The sequence below is a fragment of the Mobula birostris genome, chromosome 20 (genome assembly GCF_030028105.1).
Source record: "Mobula birostris isolate sMobBir1 chromosome 20, sMobBir1.hap1, whole genome shotgun sequence".
Classification (NCBI taxonomy): domain Eukaryota; kingdom Metazoa; phylum Chordata; class Chondrichthyes; order Myliobatiformes; family Myliobatidae; genus Mobula; species Mobula birostris.
The window spans coordinates 27,760,802-27,778,604 of NC_092389.1; the positions used below are offsets into that span (position 1 = coordinate 27,760,802).

Consider the following 17,803-nt stretch of genomic DNA (forward strand, 5'->3'; position numbering starts at 1 on the left):
AGAGGGGAGCGCAGGTATTTGCCTGTATTGTAAGTGTCTCCATCAGATAGTCAGAGACTGTACTTGCATCATTGTAACCTGTCAGCAATACTAGAGAGTCTCCTTGGTTTATGCATAAACATATGTCCTTCAGTACACCTGGGCATATTCTCCAACCCTAGTCCTGTCAATGCAGAATCCATTAAATCATTGCAGGCTCCTCTGTGGCCTGAAGAACATTGCTTCTATTGTGTTAATTCCCTTTAAGGTCTGTTTAGAACCATCACCCCTGCAGTGATTCATGCAGACAAATGTGAGAAATGGCAGCACATCAACAGGGAACACTGCACTGAAACAGGCGACGCCAGCTTCAACACGAGCCTACACAGAGAAACCTGGCCGTGCTGTTCTTTGAATCCTGCAATTAAGATTCTTGCTCTTTATGTGCCATCCACAAACAGCAAGGAAAGTGACCTACTCTGCTGTTTTAACACCAGATAAGTGGGTGGATCACTTATTTCTAGGTCTTTTATAGAGATTTTTTTTAGTTTGGTTCAGTGCTTTAAATCTTCAGATGCATTGTCTTATGTGAACTCCGCTATGGACGGTCCCAAGTCCAGCTGTGAAAAGAGGGGGGTTGGGCATGGGGCTAGCAACCTTATCCTGTAAAAACTCAGAGCTACAGAAATGCCGAGAGGAAGGATCTTCGCCAAGAAGACACTAAGAAAACGGGGAGCTGCTGTTGGTGGCCTATGCCCAAGTAGGGGTGGTGGGGCAAAAGAAGAAGAGGAAGCAGAATTGTCTTATGTCACCAATGACATTTGTTTTCTTTCATTATCGTCTGACTGTGTACATATCAGAATGGGTTAATTGGGCTTTTAATCAACCACAGGAGAAGTATAAGAAGAGACAGAGCTTCAGTGTTTGCAGGGCTTTCCCCCTCTGTGTAATCCTGGAGAGATATTTCCGTACAAGTTATGTTGGATGGGGAAGAGAAGTCCCAATTTTCTTTGGAATCTGTTAAAATTGAAACTCTGAACTCAATCAATTGCAAAAGGAATCAATGACCTGGAATTTCCTGAAAGCTGTTCCCTCTTTTTTCCTTTACCCTGTCTCCACACGTCTCAAGATGCCATCGTACATTGTGCAAAGTGACAGCAGCGGAAAAGGAACACAACTAAAGAAGTTCTCAGCTGAAACTGTGTCCAACAAGTTGAATGTCAATATGGAGTTCTTGGGAAAGAGTAGTTTATGGTATTCTGTAAATATTAATATTTAGTGGGCTATCAGAGACATAAGACCAGAAGTCAATAAGACATAGGAGCAGAATTAGGACATTTGGTTCATCGAGGTTGCTTCACCATTCCATCATGGCTGGTTTATTATCCTTCTCAACCCCATTCTCCTGCCTTCTCACTGTAACCTTTGATGCCCTGACTAATCAAGAACCTGTCAACCCAATGGCTTGACCTCCACAGCCATTTGTTGCAATGAATTCCATAAATTTGCCACCTTCCGGCTGAAGAAATTCCTCCTCATCTCTGTTCTAAAGGGACGTCCTTGTATTTTGAAGGTGTGTCCTCTAGTCCTAGACTATAGGAAACATCCTCTCCACTTACACTCTGTCTAGGCCTTTCAATATTCAATAGGTCTCAGTGAGATACCCCACCCCCTCCATTCTTCTAAACTCCAATGAGTACAGGCCCAGAGTCATCAAACTCTCCTCATGTATTAACCCTTTCGTTCCCAGGATTATTATCATGAACCTCTTCTGGATCCTCTTCAATGGCAGCACATCCTTTTTGAGATAAGGGGCCTAAAACTGCTCATAATACTCCAAGTGCTGTCTGACCAATGCCTTATAAAACCTCAGCATCAATCTACATACAGAAGAGCAGTACCTCGCTGATTTGGTCTTTATTCATAATGACAGCGCTGACCTTTCTCCAGAATCCATTTGAAGCTCTGGTTTTGCATGAGCTGCTTGAACAATTCAGCTTTACTGGTTTGTGTTCCATGTGTAGTATAATAGCTGCCAGAGACAGCACTCACTTCTGAGATTTACTAGTATTGGTTTCAGTGAGGTCAGATTGGACAACACATAGCAACATTGCGCTACCTCAATACTGTGTATATAGTGTCTATGACTGAAGTGTCACATACCCAATGACGGGTTAAAGAACCAGCAGAAATGGAAAACACCTTGAAGTCTGGTATTGCTTTTCACTAATGCTCATTTATTAGTAACTACGCAATACAGTAATAAAATTCAGACATATCAACCAGGTTAGCAATGATTATATATATAAGTGTGGGAATATAAAAACCAAGCTTTTTCAAGCCTAGGGATAAATGGATACAGTCTTACGATGATGGGTAAAGGGAATCAGTTCAGTTCGTGGTATCTAGTTTAGTAGTGATGGAGAGAGAGAGATGTTTAGTTCTTCAGGTGAGCTGATGCTGTCGATCTTCCTGTTGTCCTCCGAAACTTCCAAGTTAGCCAAACTTAACCAATTTTAAGAGCACCGTCTTCAAGTGATAGTTTACCAATCCAGGCAAAGGTTAGACACACAGGTAGACTCCACAAGGTCGCTCTTTCACGCACTAATGATCACAGATCGATCTCTCACAATCGATCCTCAGTCCCACACTCGTGGGTACCTGAACAGGATAGTGATAACTTCACCACACCTCAGTGCATCTGCATGTCCTGTGAAACAAGCAATTACGCTGGTTTAAATACTGTTGTGCTGAACACCAACTGTCCATCAAGTAGCTCCTCCCTTCTCTATCTGTAGGAACTCAGAAGCTGCCAGTGTCCTTGCAGAAATTCCAAACAAACTGTGAGCAGTTTTCGCCTCTCTCTTTCTCAATAACAAGTTGTTTGTGCTGTACAGCTGCACGCTTTCTCTCTCTCTCTCTTTTTAAAAGCACAGTCCATAATGAATAACTCAGGATATCATCACAGAAGATAAATTTCTAATCTGCAGTTTTCTTTTGCTATTATTACCACTTGTCTCAGATTTAGAAAACAAAACAGAAAAAAAAACAGCTGCTGGCAATAGGAAACAAAAATAAGGATTGATGGAAAAAAAATCAGCAGAACAGGCAGCAACAGTGGAAAGAAAAACGGTCAAATATTTGGATTTGCAGCCCTTCTTTGGAACTGGAAATGAGAGAGACAGGAGAGAATGTGGGGAAGGGATATGTAGAGCAAAGGGACTGTGCTAGAATGAGTTGTAAGGAACTAATGGTTGTAGGTTCCAGCACTTTAAACTTCTGGGTCTGAGTAATGAGTTGTTAATTGTAAAATGGTGGGGCTTGCCCAGCAGACATGATGTGAGGAGTAGGATAAGAAAAACTGAGTGAACATTATAAAAAACAGAAAATAGAAAATGCAAGAGGAACTAAGTAGGCCAGGCAGCATTTGTGGAAAGAAAATCAGATGTCCGTAGTGGTTGAGGAGACCATTTAAAGAGATCCTTGACATTATGAATAAGGCATTGAATTTGAGCTTAACCGAGTCCTCGGTGAAACGATTGCAGCCAATTTTGGGAATTGCCCTTTGGAAAGCATATCAAGACCTTGGAGAGGAAGCAGAAGGGATTTACTATAATGGTACAGAGTTGAAAGACTTTAGAAAAGCCGTTAATGCAAACCTTGTTGTGACAATGGAAACAGATTCATCATCAGTTTTGAAGGGGTATGCATTCTGGAAATGGAAAAATTTACAGAGCTATAGGAATTGGAATTAGATATTATTACAAAGTTCTCTCAATGTGATCTGAACCTCTGGCAAACCAGCAACCGATTCAATCCCCGGGCCTGTTACCTGCTGACTTAGAAGCAAGGGTAACCACATTGCTACTGATTATTCCTTTTATCAGTATCAGTCACTCCTGAAGTTTAGTAATGCAGCTCCCACATGCTGTCTTACTTTTCCTAAAAGTCTGAATGAATGGAAAAGAACTTAGAAGTTAGGGTAAGATGAAATAGGTAAACAAAGATTTTAATTAGGACATCAACAATATACAAACATATTGGATAGAAGTCCTGTTTTTGCGTTTTAGAATATCAAATTATACACGCAGTGGCTACCTTACATCTGTTTGTTAATGCAAATATCTAATCAGCCAATCATATGGCAGCAACTCAACTTAAAAAAAATATGCAGACATTGTTATGAGGTTCAGTTGTTGTTCAGGCCAAACATCAGAATGGGGGAGAAGTGTGACCTAAATGACTTTGACTGTGGAATAATTGTTGGTGCTAGACGGGGTGGTATGTGGTTTTCAGAAACTGCTGATCTTGAATTTTCACACACAAGTCTCGAGAGTTTACGTAGAATGGTGAAAAAAAACCCCACAAAGAAACATCCAGTGAGCAGCAGTTCTGCGGGCAAAAATGCCTTGTTAGTGAGAGAGGTCAGAGGAGAATGGCCAGACTGATTCAAGGGCAGGAAGGCGACAGTAACTCAAATAACCACCCGTTACAACAGTGGTGTGCGCACAACATTTCAAACCTTGAAGTGGATGGGCTACAGCAGCAGAAGACCACAAACATACACTCAACAGCCACTTTAGTAGGCACTGTACCTGGTATAATGGCCACTGCGTGTATATGCACTGTTGCAGACTCACTAGCATGTTAAATATTTGAGAGACAGAAAAATATTTTTAGATTTATTTTGATCGATTGCAAACAAGATCGGATCATCGCTTCCCAAATGACAGCAGCAGGACGGGATTAGAAAAGATACATTGTCCTGTGAGGAAAAGCAGAGCACAGGGCTAAAGGCAGTTACTGCCAACCTCAGTAAGGCCAGCTGTGCAGCCCCTGCACATGGTACAAGAGCCACACCAATTAGCATAGAATGTAATTAGCATTAGATTAGCACAAGGCTTTCTAGTGTACCCCCATCACAAGCTTCCACCAGAATTCGATTAGGAAGAGACAGTAAGTCGTGTACATTCTGGGCAAGGAAGAAGAAACCAAGGAGTTGGACTTGGGATCCCAGCTTTAAGGCAGGTCTGAAAATTGCAAATATTACATAAAATTGAGAATGATTGTGAAAGGGAACCTGGAACAGGGCCATTCTACTCATTTTCCTTTAAGTGTTGTCTCAGCCTCAGTAACCGGGTTTGACACAATCTGGCAATTTGACGTAATACTGCTGCATTTAGGCTGTTGGTTTCAGCACCTCGCAAGTTAACAGTCTGTGGCTCTGCAAAATCTCTGGCTTGTGTGTTTGAGCTCACCTGATACTCAGCAGGCAAGTGTACTTCCTTTAATTTTGCATTATCTGTAGCATTGTCATCATTAAATCATTATTTTATGTTCATTTAAGTTTATATTAACTGATATTTATCATATACTGTGCTGCTGCTGAAAAGGCTAATTTTCATGAAATGAAAATTGTTAATAGTTGACAATAATAAGCTAGAACTTGAATTCTTTTGCAGTGCAATGACTCCAGAACATATAAATCTTCAGCACATATACATCACTGTATTCAGCTTCCACTCTGTTCATTCTGGACACCTAAGCTCAGAATGCGAATTCCACTTCTGCTCGCTGATTGAAATAAATGAGGCATGAGAGTGAATTTCTTTCTTGCTGTGATGGATCAAGTTGTGCTCATTCAGCAGCATTGTGGAAACAGTTTAATAAGTAATCGCTCAAGACTAGCATTTTGCACAACCTTGCAATGATACCATGTGCTCTACTGCCAATGAAGTACTGTCACAGTGTGGCTGCTGTTGGTGATCTGACAAGCAGCAGTGTGATTATCACTGTGTATTTTGTTTTAAACACTTTGGTTGGGTGTGTATGTTGATTATTTCACTTGTGAGAGCTGATTCACTTTGCTGAGAAAACATTCTGCTGGATATTTAAAAAACGCCTAAGAGAGAAGACACAAACTTGGTTTATCATCTCATCTTAAAGCTGTAATCCCCATCAGTACAGCCTTCCCTTAGCATTGCACTGTGGTGACAGCATAGGATAAGTGTGTGCTAATATATTCATTTTATAAAACGTGGCCTGCACTGACGAGGACAGCTTTGATTGTTAGACCATAAAACATAGGAGCAGAATTAGGTCATTCCGCCCATCAAATCTGCTCCACCATTCCATCATGGCTGATTAATTATCCCTCTCAACCCCATTTTCTAACCTTCTCCCCGTAACCTTTGACACCTTTAGTAATCAAAAACCTATTAACCTCTGCTTTAAATATACCCAATGAATTGGCCTCCACAGCCTTATGTGGTAATACATTTCGCAGGTTCACCGCCTTCTGGCCGAAGAAATTCCTCCTCAACTCTGTTCTGAATGGATGTCCCTCTATTCTGAGACTGTGCCCTCTGATCCTGGACTCACCCACTATAGGAAACATCATCTCCACGTCCACTCTATCTTGGCCTTTCAAAATTCCATAGCTTTCAGTGAGATCCACCCTTGTTCTTCTAAACTCTAGGCAGTACAGTCCCAGAGCCATCAAATGCTCCTCATATGTTAACGCTGTCATTCCCAGAATCATTCTTGGGAACCTCTTCTGGAGTCTCTCCAATGCCTGCACATCTTTTCTTCTATAAGGGGCCTAAAGCTGCTCACAGTACTCCAAGTGCAACCTGACCAATGCGTTATGAAGCCTCTGTTCTCCCTTTCTCCCTCTGTGAGTAGTGAGCAGCAGGTTTGCGAGGTAACTGTTGGCATGGCCGACGTGGCTGCCTGTGACATATTTAGCACATTATACTCATGGCAGCTAAGGTGAGCTGGTAGTGGAATCAATTGTCAATTAGTCTGCCTTGTCCTGAATGTGTTAATCTTCCAGAAGGCAGGTTACCGTAATTGACTACCTTATAGTACTTGCCAAAATCAAGGTGCTGGAAGGGTCTCGGCTTGAAATGTCGACTGTATATTTGCCTCCATTGATGCTGCCTGGCTTACGAGTTCCTTTAACGTTTTGTATGCATTGTTCAAAATGTCCTGCATCTGCAGAATCTCTTGTGTTGGAGGAACTCAGCGTGTGAGGTAGCAGCTGTGACCATGGTGGAAGAACACAGGGTGTTAATGTGTGAGTGAGAGAATAGATTACAGAGAAATGAAAGGGAGAGTGATGTTGATGATTTTTGCCTTGAGAGCCCACACAGACTCAATGAGTAAACGGTCCCCTATGTTGTAAGGAAATATGGGAAATTGCTTAAACAAATATAGAACACAGCCCATTGGTTGTGAGATCACCTAACTTTGTCTATTGCAGGCTGTTTTCCAACGTTGCAGTTTCATCAGGTTAACAGCTCAGTTTTACATATGCCTGGAGCTGTTTCTAGCATGCCCTTCTGCATTGCCAGTTGAACCAAGATCTCCTCGGCTGAAGATGTTGCAGTGGTGATTACACAGATACACAAGGTGATTAGGCACAGATGTCCCAGCTAAACAGTTGTAGGTGTGGCCAGTCTGGGTTAATCACATGACATTCTTTGCAGTGATGCTGAAAGAAGGTAGTACTGTAACTGACATCGTCCCAGTGATGCTTCAAATACTGCAGTTAGTTTAAAGTTCAAAGTCAATTCATATCAAGATACATACAGGTATATGTCACCATATACTACCTGAGAATTCATTTTCTTGCAGGCATTCACAGTAGAGCAAAGAAATACAATAGAATCAATGAAAAACTGCACACAAAGACTGACAAACAACTAATGTGCAAAAGAAGACAAACTGTACAAATACAAGAAAAACAAAAAAAGTTAGGCATTTTTTAGGGCGACACCCTGAGCCCACTATATATTGTCTAGCTTTAAACCTGCTCTCTAATTTACTGAATCAGATGAAAATAGTGTATCAAATCAGATACAACCAAATGAATTATACCTTGACATATCTTCTATAAATGGATGATTTGATATTATACGCTCCTTCAACAGTAAGGCTCAAACAATTAACTCAAATAGTAGAACTATTTTCTGAAGATATAAACATGAACTTTGGACTAGATAAGTGTAGAACATTAAACATAAACAAACATGCAATAGAGCTAGCAGAATATAAAACAGAGCAGCAGGGTATAATACAATCGATGGATGAATATGAAACATATAAGTATCTGGGATAGCAACTTGCAAAGAAAATTGATCATAGTGCAATAAAGGGAAAACTTTCAACAGAATTTACTTCAAGGCTGCCAAACAGAGCTTAATAGTAAAAATATAACAAAGGCAATACAGGTTTCCCCCACCATCCGAAGGTAGAGTGTTCCTATGAAACGGTTCGTAAGCCGAAATGTCATAAAGCGAAGAAGCAATTACCATTTATTTATATGGGAAAATTTTGTGAGCATTCGCAGACCCAAAAATAACTTACCAAATCATGCCAAATAACACATAAAACCTAAAATAACAGTAACATATACTAAAAGCAGGAATGATATGATAAATACACAGCCTATATAAAGTAGAAATACTTTTCCACAATCATTACTGCACTGTTCTCTGTAGCGAAAATCTCACGCAAGCGCTGTCGGCAGAAAATCTCACGCAAGTGCTGTTGGCAAAAACACGGCGCAAGCGCTCTCCAGTAACCTTTAAGCTATGAAGCTGCCAAATCATATCAAATAACACGTAAAAATACACAGCCTATATAAAGTAGAAATAATGTATCTACAGTGTAGTATCACTTACCAGAATTGGTTCAGCACCGAGCACACTGATGATGGTGTGTTAGACTGAGTCGTCGCAGGTTGGGGTGGTGCAGCGGCCCCCACCCTCCAGGCTGCCGACCGATATATTGCCGCGAAGCATGCAGGGGTGCCGCGGTAGCCGGGAGGCACACAGCACATCTTTAAGAAAAAAGCCGAAATAAACATGCTAATTAATTAGGTGCCGCCCAGCACGTAATTGTCGGCACAGATCAGTGCCGATTTCAGATTGCGTCGTCTCTGATCTGGGCCGACAATTACACGTCGGGCGGCACCTAATTAATTAGCATGTTTATTTCAGCTTTTTTCTTCAAGATGTGCTGTGTGTCTCCCGGCTACTGCTGCATTCTCCACGAATCGGTATCTGTCCGCAGCCTGGGTGTTGGGGTGGTGAGACACTGGGGTGTCATCTCGTCGTCATCTGTTTCCGTTAGAGCAGGCAGCTCATCTTCTCCTATGACTGCCCACCTCGATGTCGAAGGTCGAGGTTTGTAGTCTGCTGTGGCTGATGTGGAAGGCTTGCTTGACTGCTGAGCCTCATGCAGTTTTCAATCATACAGTTCTTTGTAAGGACTCAAACCATCTTGCAAATATCCCCTAAACCTACGTACCCTTTCAAAATTAAAGTCGTACTTTATCATTGCAGCGAAAATCTCATGCAGTTGCTTCATGTTCAGTCCGCTACTGCATTCGGTTTCGATTGTTATCCTTTCTTCTTCCAATTGCATCAGCTCTTCATCTATCAGTTCTTGGTCATGGGATGCCAAAACCTCTTCAACATCATCTTCGTCAGCTTCCACAAGCCAAACTCACTTTGTCCTTGCTTTGTTCACCACGATCGAAATGCTTAATTATGTCTAGTTTTACGCTAAGTGTAACACCCTTACGAGCTCTTTTAGGCTTTTTCGATACCATAGAACTCATCTCGCTAACGGCTGCTCACAGGCACGAGTTTAAGCAATGCCGGCTAGAACGTCGTTCCGAATCCGGGGAGAGCGGCTGTTCGGGGCGTGAGCTGCCTTTTATCGCGCGCTGCTTTTTTTTCGTAACAGTGAAAACACCTTCTGAAAGCGAAAACAGGGAACTAATGTAGGTCTTTCGTAACAATGAGGTTTCGTAAAGCGAACGTTCGAAAAGCGGGGGACACCTGTAAACACATTCACTATACCCATATTAACATATTCTTTTGGCAAAATACATTGGTCCAAAATGATCTGGAAAACTTACAAAGAAAAATAAGAACTGAAATGACAAATTTTAGAAAACACCATGAACTCTTGAACACACTTAGATTAACACTACCTTGGACAGAAGGAGGAAGAGGAATAACAGACATAAAAAATGTACAGAACAGGCAGGTAAAACTTCTAAGGGTTTATTTTCATCAATGAAAACAGGATTCAGCATTCCACTCGAGAATATGCAATTCTGATAAGAAATATACACCACTAAACTTAAATGAAAGCACAACCCAGAAAAATGAAGAAATTATCATTGCAGAAGAAAGAGTTAACCAATGGAGAGCATACTCTTCCATGGAAGACATCTGCACAATTTGAGCAGACTAGATGTCGACAAGGAAACGTTGAACACCTGGCTCAGAGTAGGAGACCTCTTCCCAGAAACGGAGGGTTTCTTATATCAATACAGGACCAGGTGATCAACACAAAAATTTTGAAAGTACGTAATAAGAGACCAACAAATTCAAGATGATAAATGCAGAAAATGCCAAAAGAAACTAGAAACAATCCAACACACTACAGGATCCTGAAACAGTTTAATTCATCTGATTCCTTACACAGACATAATCATGTGGTAAACATAATTCACCAAAATCTTGCTTTAAAATACAAACTCATAAAAGACACCATACCTTACTATAAATACAAGCCTGATCCAGTTTTAGAGTCAGAATCCCACAAATTATATTACAACCGATCCATTGTACAGATAGGGCAATCCATAGTTACTATCTGGATATAATATTACAGGATAAACAAGCAAGAAAACTTACTTAATAGATATAGCCATTCCAAACACACATAACATGTAGAAATCAGTAAGTGAAAAACACCAGAAATATGCTGAATTAAAAGAAGAAATTGAAAGACTTTGGAACATGAACTGGATATACATTGTCCTGATAGTAATATCTACAACTGGTGTCATCCCAAAGTCACTACACAAATAACATTAAACAATTAGGCCTATATCACAATATTTATGTAAATCTCCAGAAACCCACAATACTAAACACCACTAGAATAGTCTTAGAGTTCCTAGCAATTGAGAAATAAGTGTGCTTGGCTATGCCAGTACCTCAGGTTTTACTAGCTTGAGTTGAGAAATTTTTTTTAAGTAACTAAATAAATAATTCTGAGAACACAAGTTATAGAATCCTTGTAGGTGAATCCTTAAGTTGTTTTCAGTGATCAGTTCAGTGTTGAGGTGAGTGAAGTTATCCACGCCGGTTCAGGAACCTGATGGTTGAAGGGTAACAACTATTCCTGAACCTGGCATTTATATCCTATTGGAGTCATCAAATCTATTGTCTTGGCATCGTTGCAGAGAAATCAAAGCAAGGCTTTGTCAGTTTTCAAAAAAAAATTAAAAGATTTATTTGTTACAAGTACTTTGAAACATACAGTGAAATGTGTTTTTTGCATTAACAACCAACACACCCAATGATGTGTTGGGGGCAGCCCAGAAGTGTCACCACACATTCCAGTTTTGGATGTCCCTAAAGTCTTTACAGCCCATGAGAAACCTTTCTGAGTGTAATGCCTGTTGTAATGCAGAGAACTTTCCAGTTATTTTGTGGAGAAGCATCTTCCATAAACAGAAATGTGATCATGAGTTTTTTAATATTAGTTGAGAGATTAATATTGGTTGAGGTACCAAGAATTCCCTTTGAAATTCTTTGTGGTGGTGTCTTGGTGGGGGCTTGGTTAACCATCTCATTTGATATCAGAATCTCTGCTGGTGTAACATGCCTTCAGTGATATCCTGATGTGCAAAACCTTAAACTCAGGTCCCTAAAGTGGGACTAAAAACCTCCCACTTCCAATGAAATACTTTATTAACATGTGAAAGGGAAGTAGTTCATTAGGTATATACTGTAGAGTTGTTTCAATACAGTAATTGGTAACTGGTTAATTATCATTATATGTTCCAAGATATAGTGAATAGCTTTTGTTTGCATGACAAATTGTTCCATATTTAGGTACATCGATGTAATACAAAAAGAATAAACAATAACAGAATTCTGTATATAGCATACAGATGCTGGAAATCCTGAGTAACACACACAAAATGCTGGAGGAATTCAGCAGGCAGGGGTGACTATGGAGAGGAATAAACAGTCAATGTTTCAGGCCAAGACCCATCATCAGGACTGTATATAGTGTTACATTTACAGAGAAAGTGCACTGTACTTGGACAACTAAGGTGTAAACAGCCAAAGTGCAAAAGGAATTCAAATGTTCTGGGGTGGGGGGGGGGGACAAGATCAAGTAAGCCTTAATTCTTGGGATGAAGAAAACTTAAGTTGAATGATGACAGCGAATAGTTCTACTTTTACCTTTCCTTTTGCATCTTACAGGTGAGTGACAAAGATAGCATCACCGAGGATGGGGAGTTAATTGAGAAGCTGGACATCATCGTATCCTCTACAAGTGAGGAACCTCTCTTCACAGCCGAGCAGGTAGATCTTCAGAGCCAATAACAAATGCACCCACAGGAACAAAATGAAACGACAACCAAATATTGCCAAATTTACAGGAGAAATTACCCATATCAAAAGCAGCTTTAGTTCATTAGTGCAGCCAGATGTCATGATTCAATACTGCCCATCCTTACAATCTGTCCTTCAATTCAAAGCCCCAGCTGGTTCTTCACTCTTCAGTCTGTGAGGTTATAGGCATAGTTACTGGTGTAATTCAAAGGCCTGGATGACTGATCTGAAGGTATTTTTAAATTCAAGATTCAAGGTTGTTTACTGTTATTCTTCAGTATACAGATGTAAAGAAGAGCGAAGTGATTGTTACTCCAGATCTTTTGCAACATTTAAAAAAAGCACAATAAGCAGAAAGAACACAATAAAGATAAATACATAAGATTATCTTATATACACAGGGTGGTTGTATGTACATAAAGGGATGCTAGGTACAGGAGTGCCTGTGCACAAGATGACTCTGACAGGAAATGATAAAGTAGTGGTGGTTACGGGTGTGGAGGGGTGGGTTAGCGGGCGGAGGTGTTGAGCAGCCTGACGGCTTGGGGGAAGTAACTGTTTTTGAGTTTGGTAGTCCCACTGTGGATGCTACGCGGCCTCTTCCCTGATTGGAATGGGACAAACATTCAATGAGCAGAGTGCGTGGGATCTTTTATGATATTGCTGCCTTTTTCCAGCACCCCTCTGTATATACGTGTGAGCAGGCTGGTGCTGGCGGTGTGCTGGACAGTTTTAACCACCAGTTGTAGTGCCTTCCTGTCCACCACAGTGCACTTCCTGCACCATGCAGTGATGCAGCTTGTTAGGATGCTCGCAAATGTGCATTTGTAGATGGTCGTGAGTACTGGTGTGCATAGTCCAGCAATAACCCCACCACAGCAGCTTGGACTCAAATACAAGTCAGCGAACCAAATGGTCTGTTATGATAAGATTTATAATGGTGATGATGATAAAATACTGTTGTTAAATATAAAGTGGTTGGTAAGTATCCAAAAGAGAAGAGGATCTGCTGCTCTAAGTTCAGGCCACTGAGTTGAACATTAGTTTGGGGCTGATATAAAATGCTGGGCTAAATAGTAACAACCACATGCTATAAAGAAGTGATAAAAGCCCAGTGAAGCATCACTCTCTCTGAAAGCCGGAGGTGGGACAGAAATACTATTCAGCCATCATTGTTCATGAGATTGGCATGTGAGATGGAGGGTTGATTCTGGTATATTAATGAAATTCCATCCTCAATCATTAACTAAGAAGAGGAAACCATTTCGATCCAAGCTAGTGTAAGGGCTGAGAATGGCGAACACAAGAGAAATCCAAAGCAACACACACAAAATGCTAGAGGGACTCAGGTCAGGCAGCGATTGTGGAGGAAATTGCTCCATCAGGTCAGGACAGATAAGAAGCCTTTTATATATGCACAGTGGAGAGTATCCTGACTGCTGGCATGGAAACAACATGCCTAAGAATGGAAAAGCCTACAAAAAGTAGGCCCTACCACCGAGCACACCTACAGGGAGTACTGCCACAAGCAAGCAGTACCCATTACCAAGGACCTCCACCATCCAGGCCATGTTCTTTTCTCACTGCTGTCATTGGGAAGGAGGTACAGGAGTCTGAGGTCCCATACCACTAGGCTCACGAACAGTTGTTAACCTTCAATCATCAGGCTCCTGAACTAACATGGGCAACTTCACTCACCTCAACTCTGAACTGATTCCACAACCTATGGACTCTTTTTCAAGGACTCTACAAATCATCTTCTCAGTATTATCTATCTATCCTCCAGTATTTTGGAAGTATGTTGCTTTGGATTTCCACAATCTGTAGATTTTCTTGAGTTTGTTACCTTGCTACTTAAAGTTAAGTTCAAGGAAAGTTCAAAGTACATTTATTATCAATATATGTATACTATATACTGTTTACCTTGAGATTCATCTCCTTACAGGCAGCCACAAAACCAAGAAACCCAATAGAATCCAAAAAAAAGAAGACCATCAAACACCCAGTGTGCATGGGGAAAAAATACAAATCATGCAACCATTAAAAGTAGGCAAATACCCAATTAACATTCAGAACTGTAAGTGACTCCACAGCTACAAAGTCAGTCGCAGCCAATCTGGGAGCCTGTTAGATGGAGGCCACAGCCTTAGTTCAGCACAGAGATGAGTAAACCTCGCTGAGCAGTGAGCTGAACATCGGCTCACTGCTCTGCTCCGGTCCTGACACCCCTGACCTTTTCAATCTGGCCCGGCGCTTAAACCAGCCAAAAAGCAGGCAGTTTCTCACCCTCAGACTCGAACCCTGCTTGCTTCGATACGCTCTCAGGCCCAGGACCCACTGCCTCAACTTGGTTCTGCCACCTAAAACACATCTCCACTCCAGCAGCCAAACACTGGTTCGTGGGCCGGGGCCCCGCCACCTTGATCCAGCCCATATACGCCACGGTGCAACTGTCCTGCACCCTCGATACTTCAGCTCACACTGCAAAAATGTCTGGTCATACAATGATTCAGAAGCTCCACTCCGAAAGGGAAGTTACAGGCCATTGACTGCAGTGATTGCTTTCAAGAAAAAGTGTGATTAATAAAGCAGTTAATAGTCGTGTTTGCTGCCAGCAAGTTATCTCTGTGCTTCAACAGTGCTATCTTATTTATTTATTCATTTTTGTACTTGCAGTTTGTCTTCTTTTGCACATTTCTTGGTTGTCAGTTTTTGTTGTCATAGAGTCATAGAAACGCACAGCACAGAAACAGGCCCTTCACCTATCTAGTCCATGGTGAACCATTTAAGCTGCCTACTCCCAATTGATCTGCACCGGGACTATAGCCCTCTATACCCCTCCCATCCATGTACCTATCCAGACTTCTCTTAAACCTTGAAATTGAGCTCGCATGCACCACTTGTGCCAGCAGCTCATTCCACACTCTCACGATCCCCTGAGTGAAGAAGTTTCCCCTCAGGTTCCCCTTAAACTTTTCATCTTTCACCTTTAACCCATGACCTCTAGTTGTAGTCCCACCCAACACACATCAGTAGCAAAAGCCAGCTTGCATTTACCCTATCTATACCCCTCATAACTTTGTATACCTCTATCAAATCTCCCCTCGATTGTCTACATTCCCGGGAATACAGTTCTAACCTATTCAATCTTTCCTTATAACTCAGATCCTCCAGTCCCAGCAACGTCTTGTAAATTTTCTCTGTACTCTTTTAACCTTATTTATGTCTTTCCTGTAGGCAAGTGACCAAAACTGCACACGATACTCCACATTAGGCCTCACCATTGTCTTACACAACTTCAACCTAACATCCCATCTCCTGTACTCAATACTTTCATTTCTGAAGGCCAAAGTGGCAAAATCTTTCTTTACCACCCTATCTACCTGTGCTGCCACTTCCAATGAATTATTGACCTGTATTCCCAGATCCCTTTGTCCTACCGCATTCCTCAGTGCCTTACCATTTACTGTGTAAAACCTACCATAGTTGGTCCTACCAAAGTGCAACACCGTCTGCATTAAATTCTATCTGCCATTTTTCAGCCCTATTTTTCCACTGGTCCAGATTCCACTACAAGCTCTGATAGTCTTCCTCATTGTCCACTTCGCCCCCAACCTTGGTGTCATCTGCAAATTTGCTGATTCAGTTCACCACATTGTCATCTAGAACACTGGTACAAATGACAAACAACAATGGATCCAGTGCCGATCCCTGCGGCACTCCATTAGTCACAGACCCTCAGTCAGAGAAGTGACCATCTGCTTCTCCCACAAAGCCAATGTCTAATCCAAATTACTACCTCATCTTGAATGCTGAGAGTCTGAAACTTCTTGACCAAACTCCCATGCAGTACTTTGTCAAATGCCTTGCTAAAACCCAGATAGACAAATGCCTTGCCTCATTAACTTTCCTAGTAACTTCTTTGAAAAAACTCTATTAGATTGATTGGATAGAACTTACCATGCACAATGCTATGCTGACTATCTCTAATCAGTCCATGTCTATTCAAATACTCATATATCCGGTCCCTTAGAATACCTTCCAATAACTTTCCCAACACTGATGTCAGGCTCACCGGCCTGTAATTTCCTGGATTATTTTTAGAGCCTTTCTTAAACAGCGGAACAACATTAGCTATCCTCTGGTACCTCACCTGTTACTAAGGATGATTTAAACATTTCTGCTGGGCCCCTGCAGTTTCTGATCTTGCCTCCAACAGGGTCCGAGGAAACACCTTGTTAGACCCTGGGGATTTATCCACCCTAATTTGCCTCAAGACAGCAAACACCACCTCTTCTGTAACCTGTATGGGGTCCATGATCTCGCTGCTGGTTTGCCTCACTTCTATAGACTCTGACCATCTCCCAAGTAAATTCTGATACAAAAAAATCGATTTAAGATCATCCCCATCTCTTTTGGCTCCATGCATAAATTACCATTCTGATCTTCTAGAGCACCAGTTTTGTCCTTTTTTATCCTTTTGCTCTTAACATATCTGTAGAATCCCTTAGGATTCTCCTTCACCTTGTCTGCTAGGGCAACCTCATGCCTTCTTTTAGCCCTCCTGATTTTCTTCAGTGTTCTCTTGCATTTCTTATACTCCATAAGTACCTCATTTGTTCCTACCTGCCTATATCTGCTATGCACCTCCTATTTTTTTTACTTTCCCAGGGCCTCATTATTTCTCAAAAACCAAGGTTCCCTAAACCTGTTAGCTTTACCTTTTATTCTAACAGGTACATAAAAGCTCTGTGCTCTCAAAATTCCACTTTTGCAGGCCTCCCACTTACCAAGTATACCTTTGCTGAAAAACAGCCTGTCCCAATCCACATTTGCCAGATCCTTTCTGATACCATTAAAACTGGTCTTTCTCCAATTTAGAATCTCAACCTGTGGGACAAACCCATCTTTTTCAATACTTACTTTGAAACAAAGGGTATTGTGATCACTAGATGCAAAGTGTTCCTCTACAGAAACTTCTGTCACCTGCCTTGTCTCATTCACTAACAGCAGATCAGGTACTGCACACTCTCTTGTTGGCTCCAGTCAATATGTAGAAAGTTAAAATCACCTAGTAGCAACCTTATGTTTTTTGCAACAGTCTGTGATCTCTCAACAAATTTGTTTCTCCAAATCCCGTAGACTGTAGGGTGGTCCGTAATATAGTCCCATTAAAATGGTCATACCTTTCTTATTCCTCAGTTCCACCCATAAAGCTTCACTAGTTGAATTCTCCAGTCTGTCCTGATTGATCACTGCCGTGACATTTTCCCTGAAACCACCCCTCCCCCTTAAATCCCTCCCATTCTGTCGTGTCTAAAACACCAGAACCATGGAATATTGAGCTGCTCGTCATGCCCCTCCAGCAACCAAGTTTCACTAATGGC

General features: G+C 41.4%; 1 protein-coding gene across 1 annotated transcript in view; it reads left to right on the plus strand.

Moving 5' to 3' along the window:
* The window catches only part of fez1 (fasciculation and elongation protein zeta 1 (zygin I)), a 92,881-nt gene that overhangs the window by 36,106 nt on the left and 38,972 nt on the right, over positions 1–17,803 (plus strand). Inside the window, exon 3 of the mRNA XM_072238390.1 lies at positions 12,285–12,386. Coding sequence (XP_072094491.1) covers positions 12,285–12,386 — 102 coding nt within the window. The remainder of the gene's footprint in view (positions 1–12,284; positions 12,387–17,803) is intronic.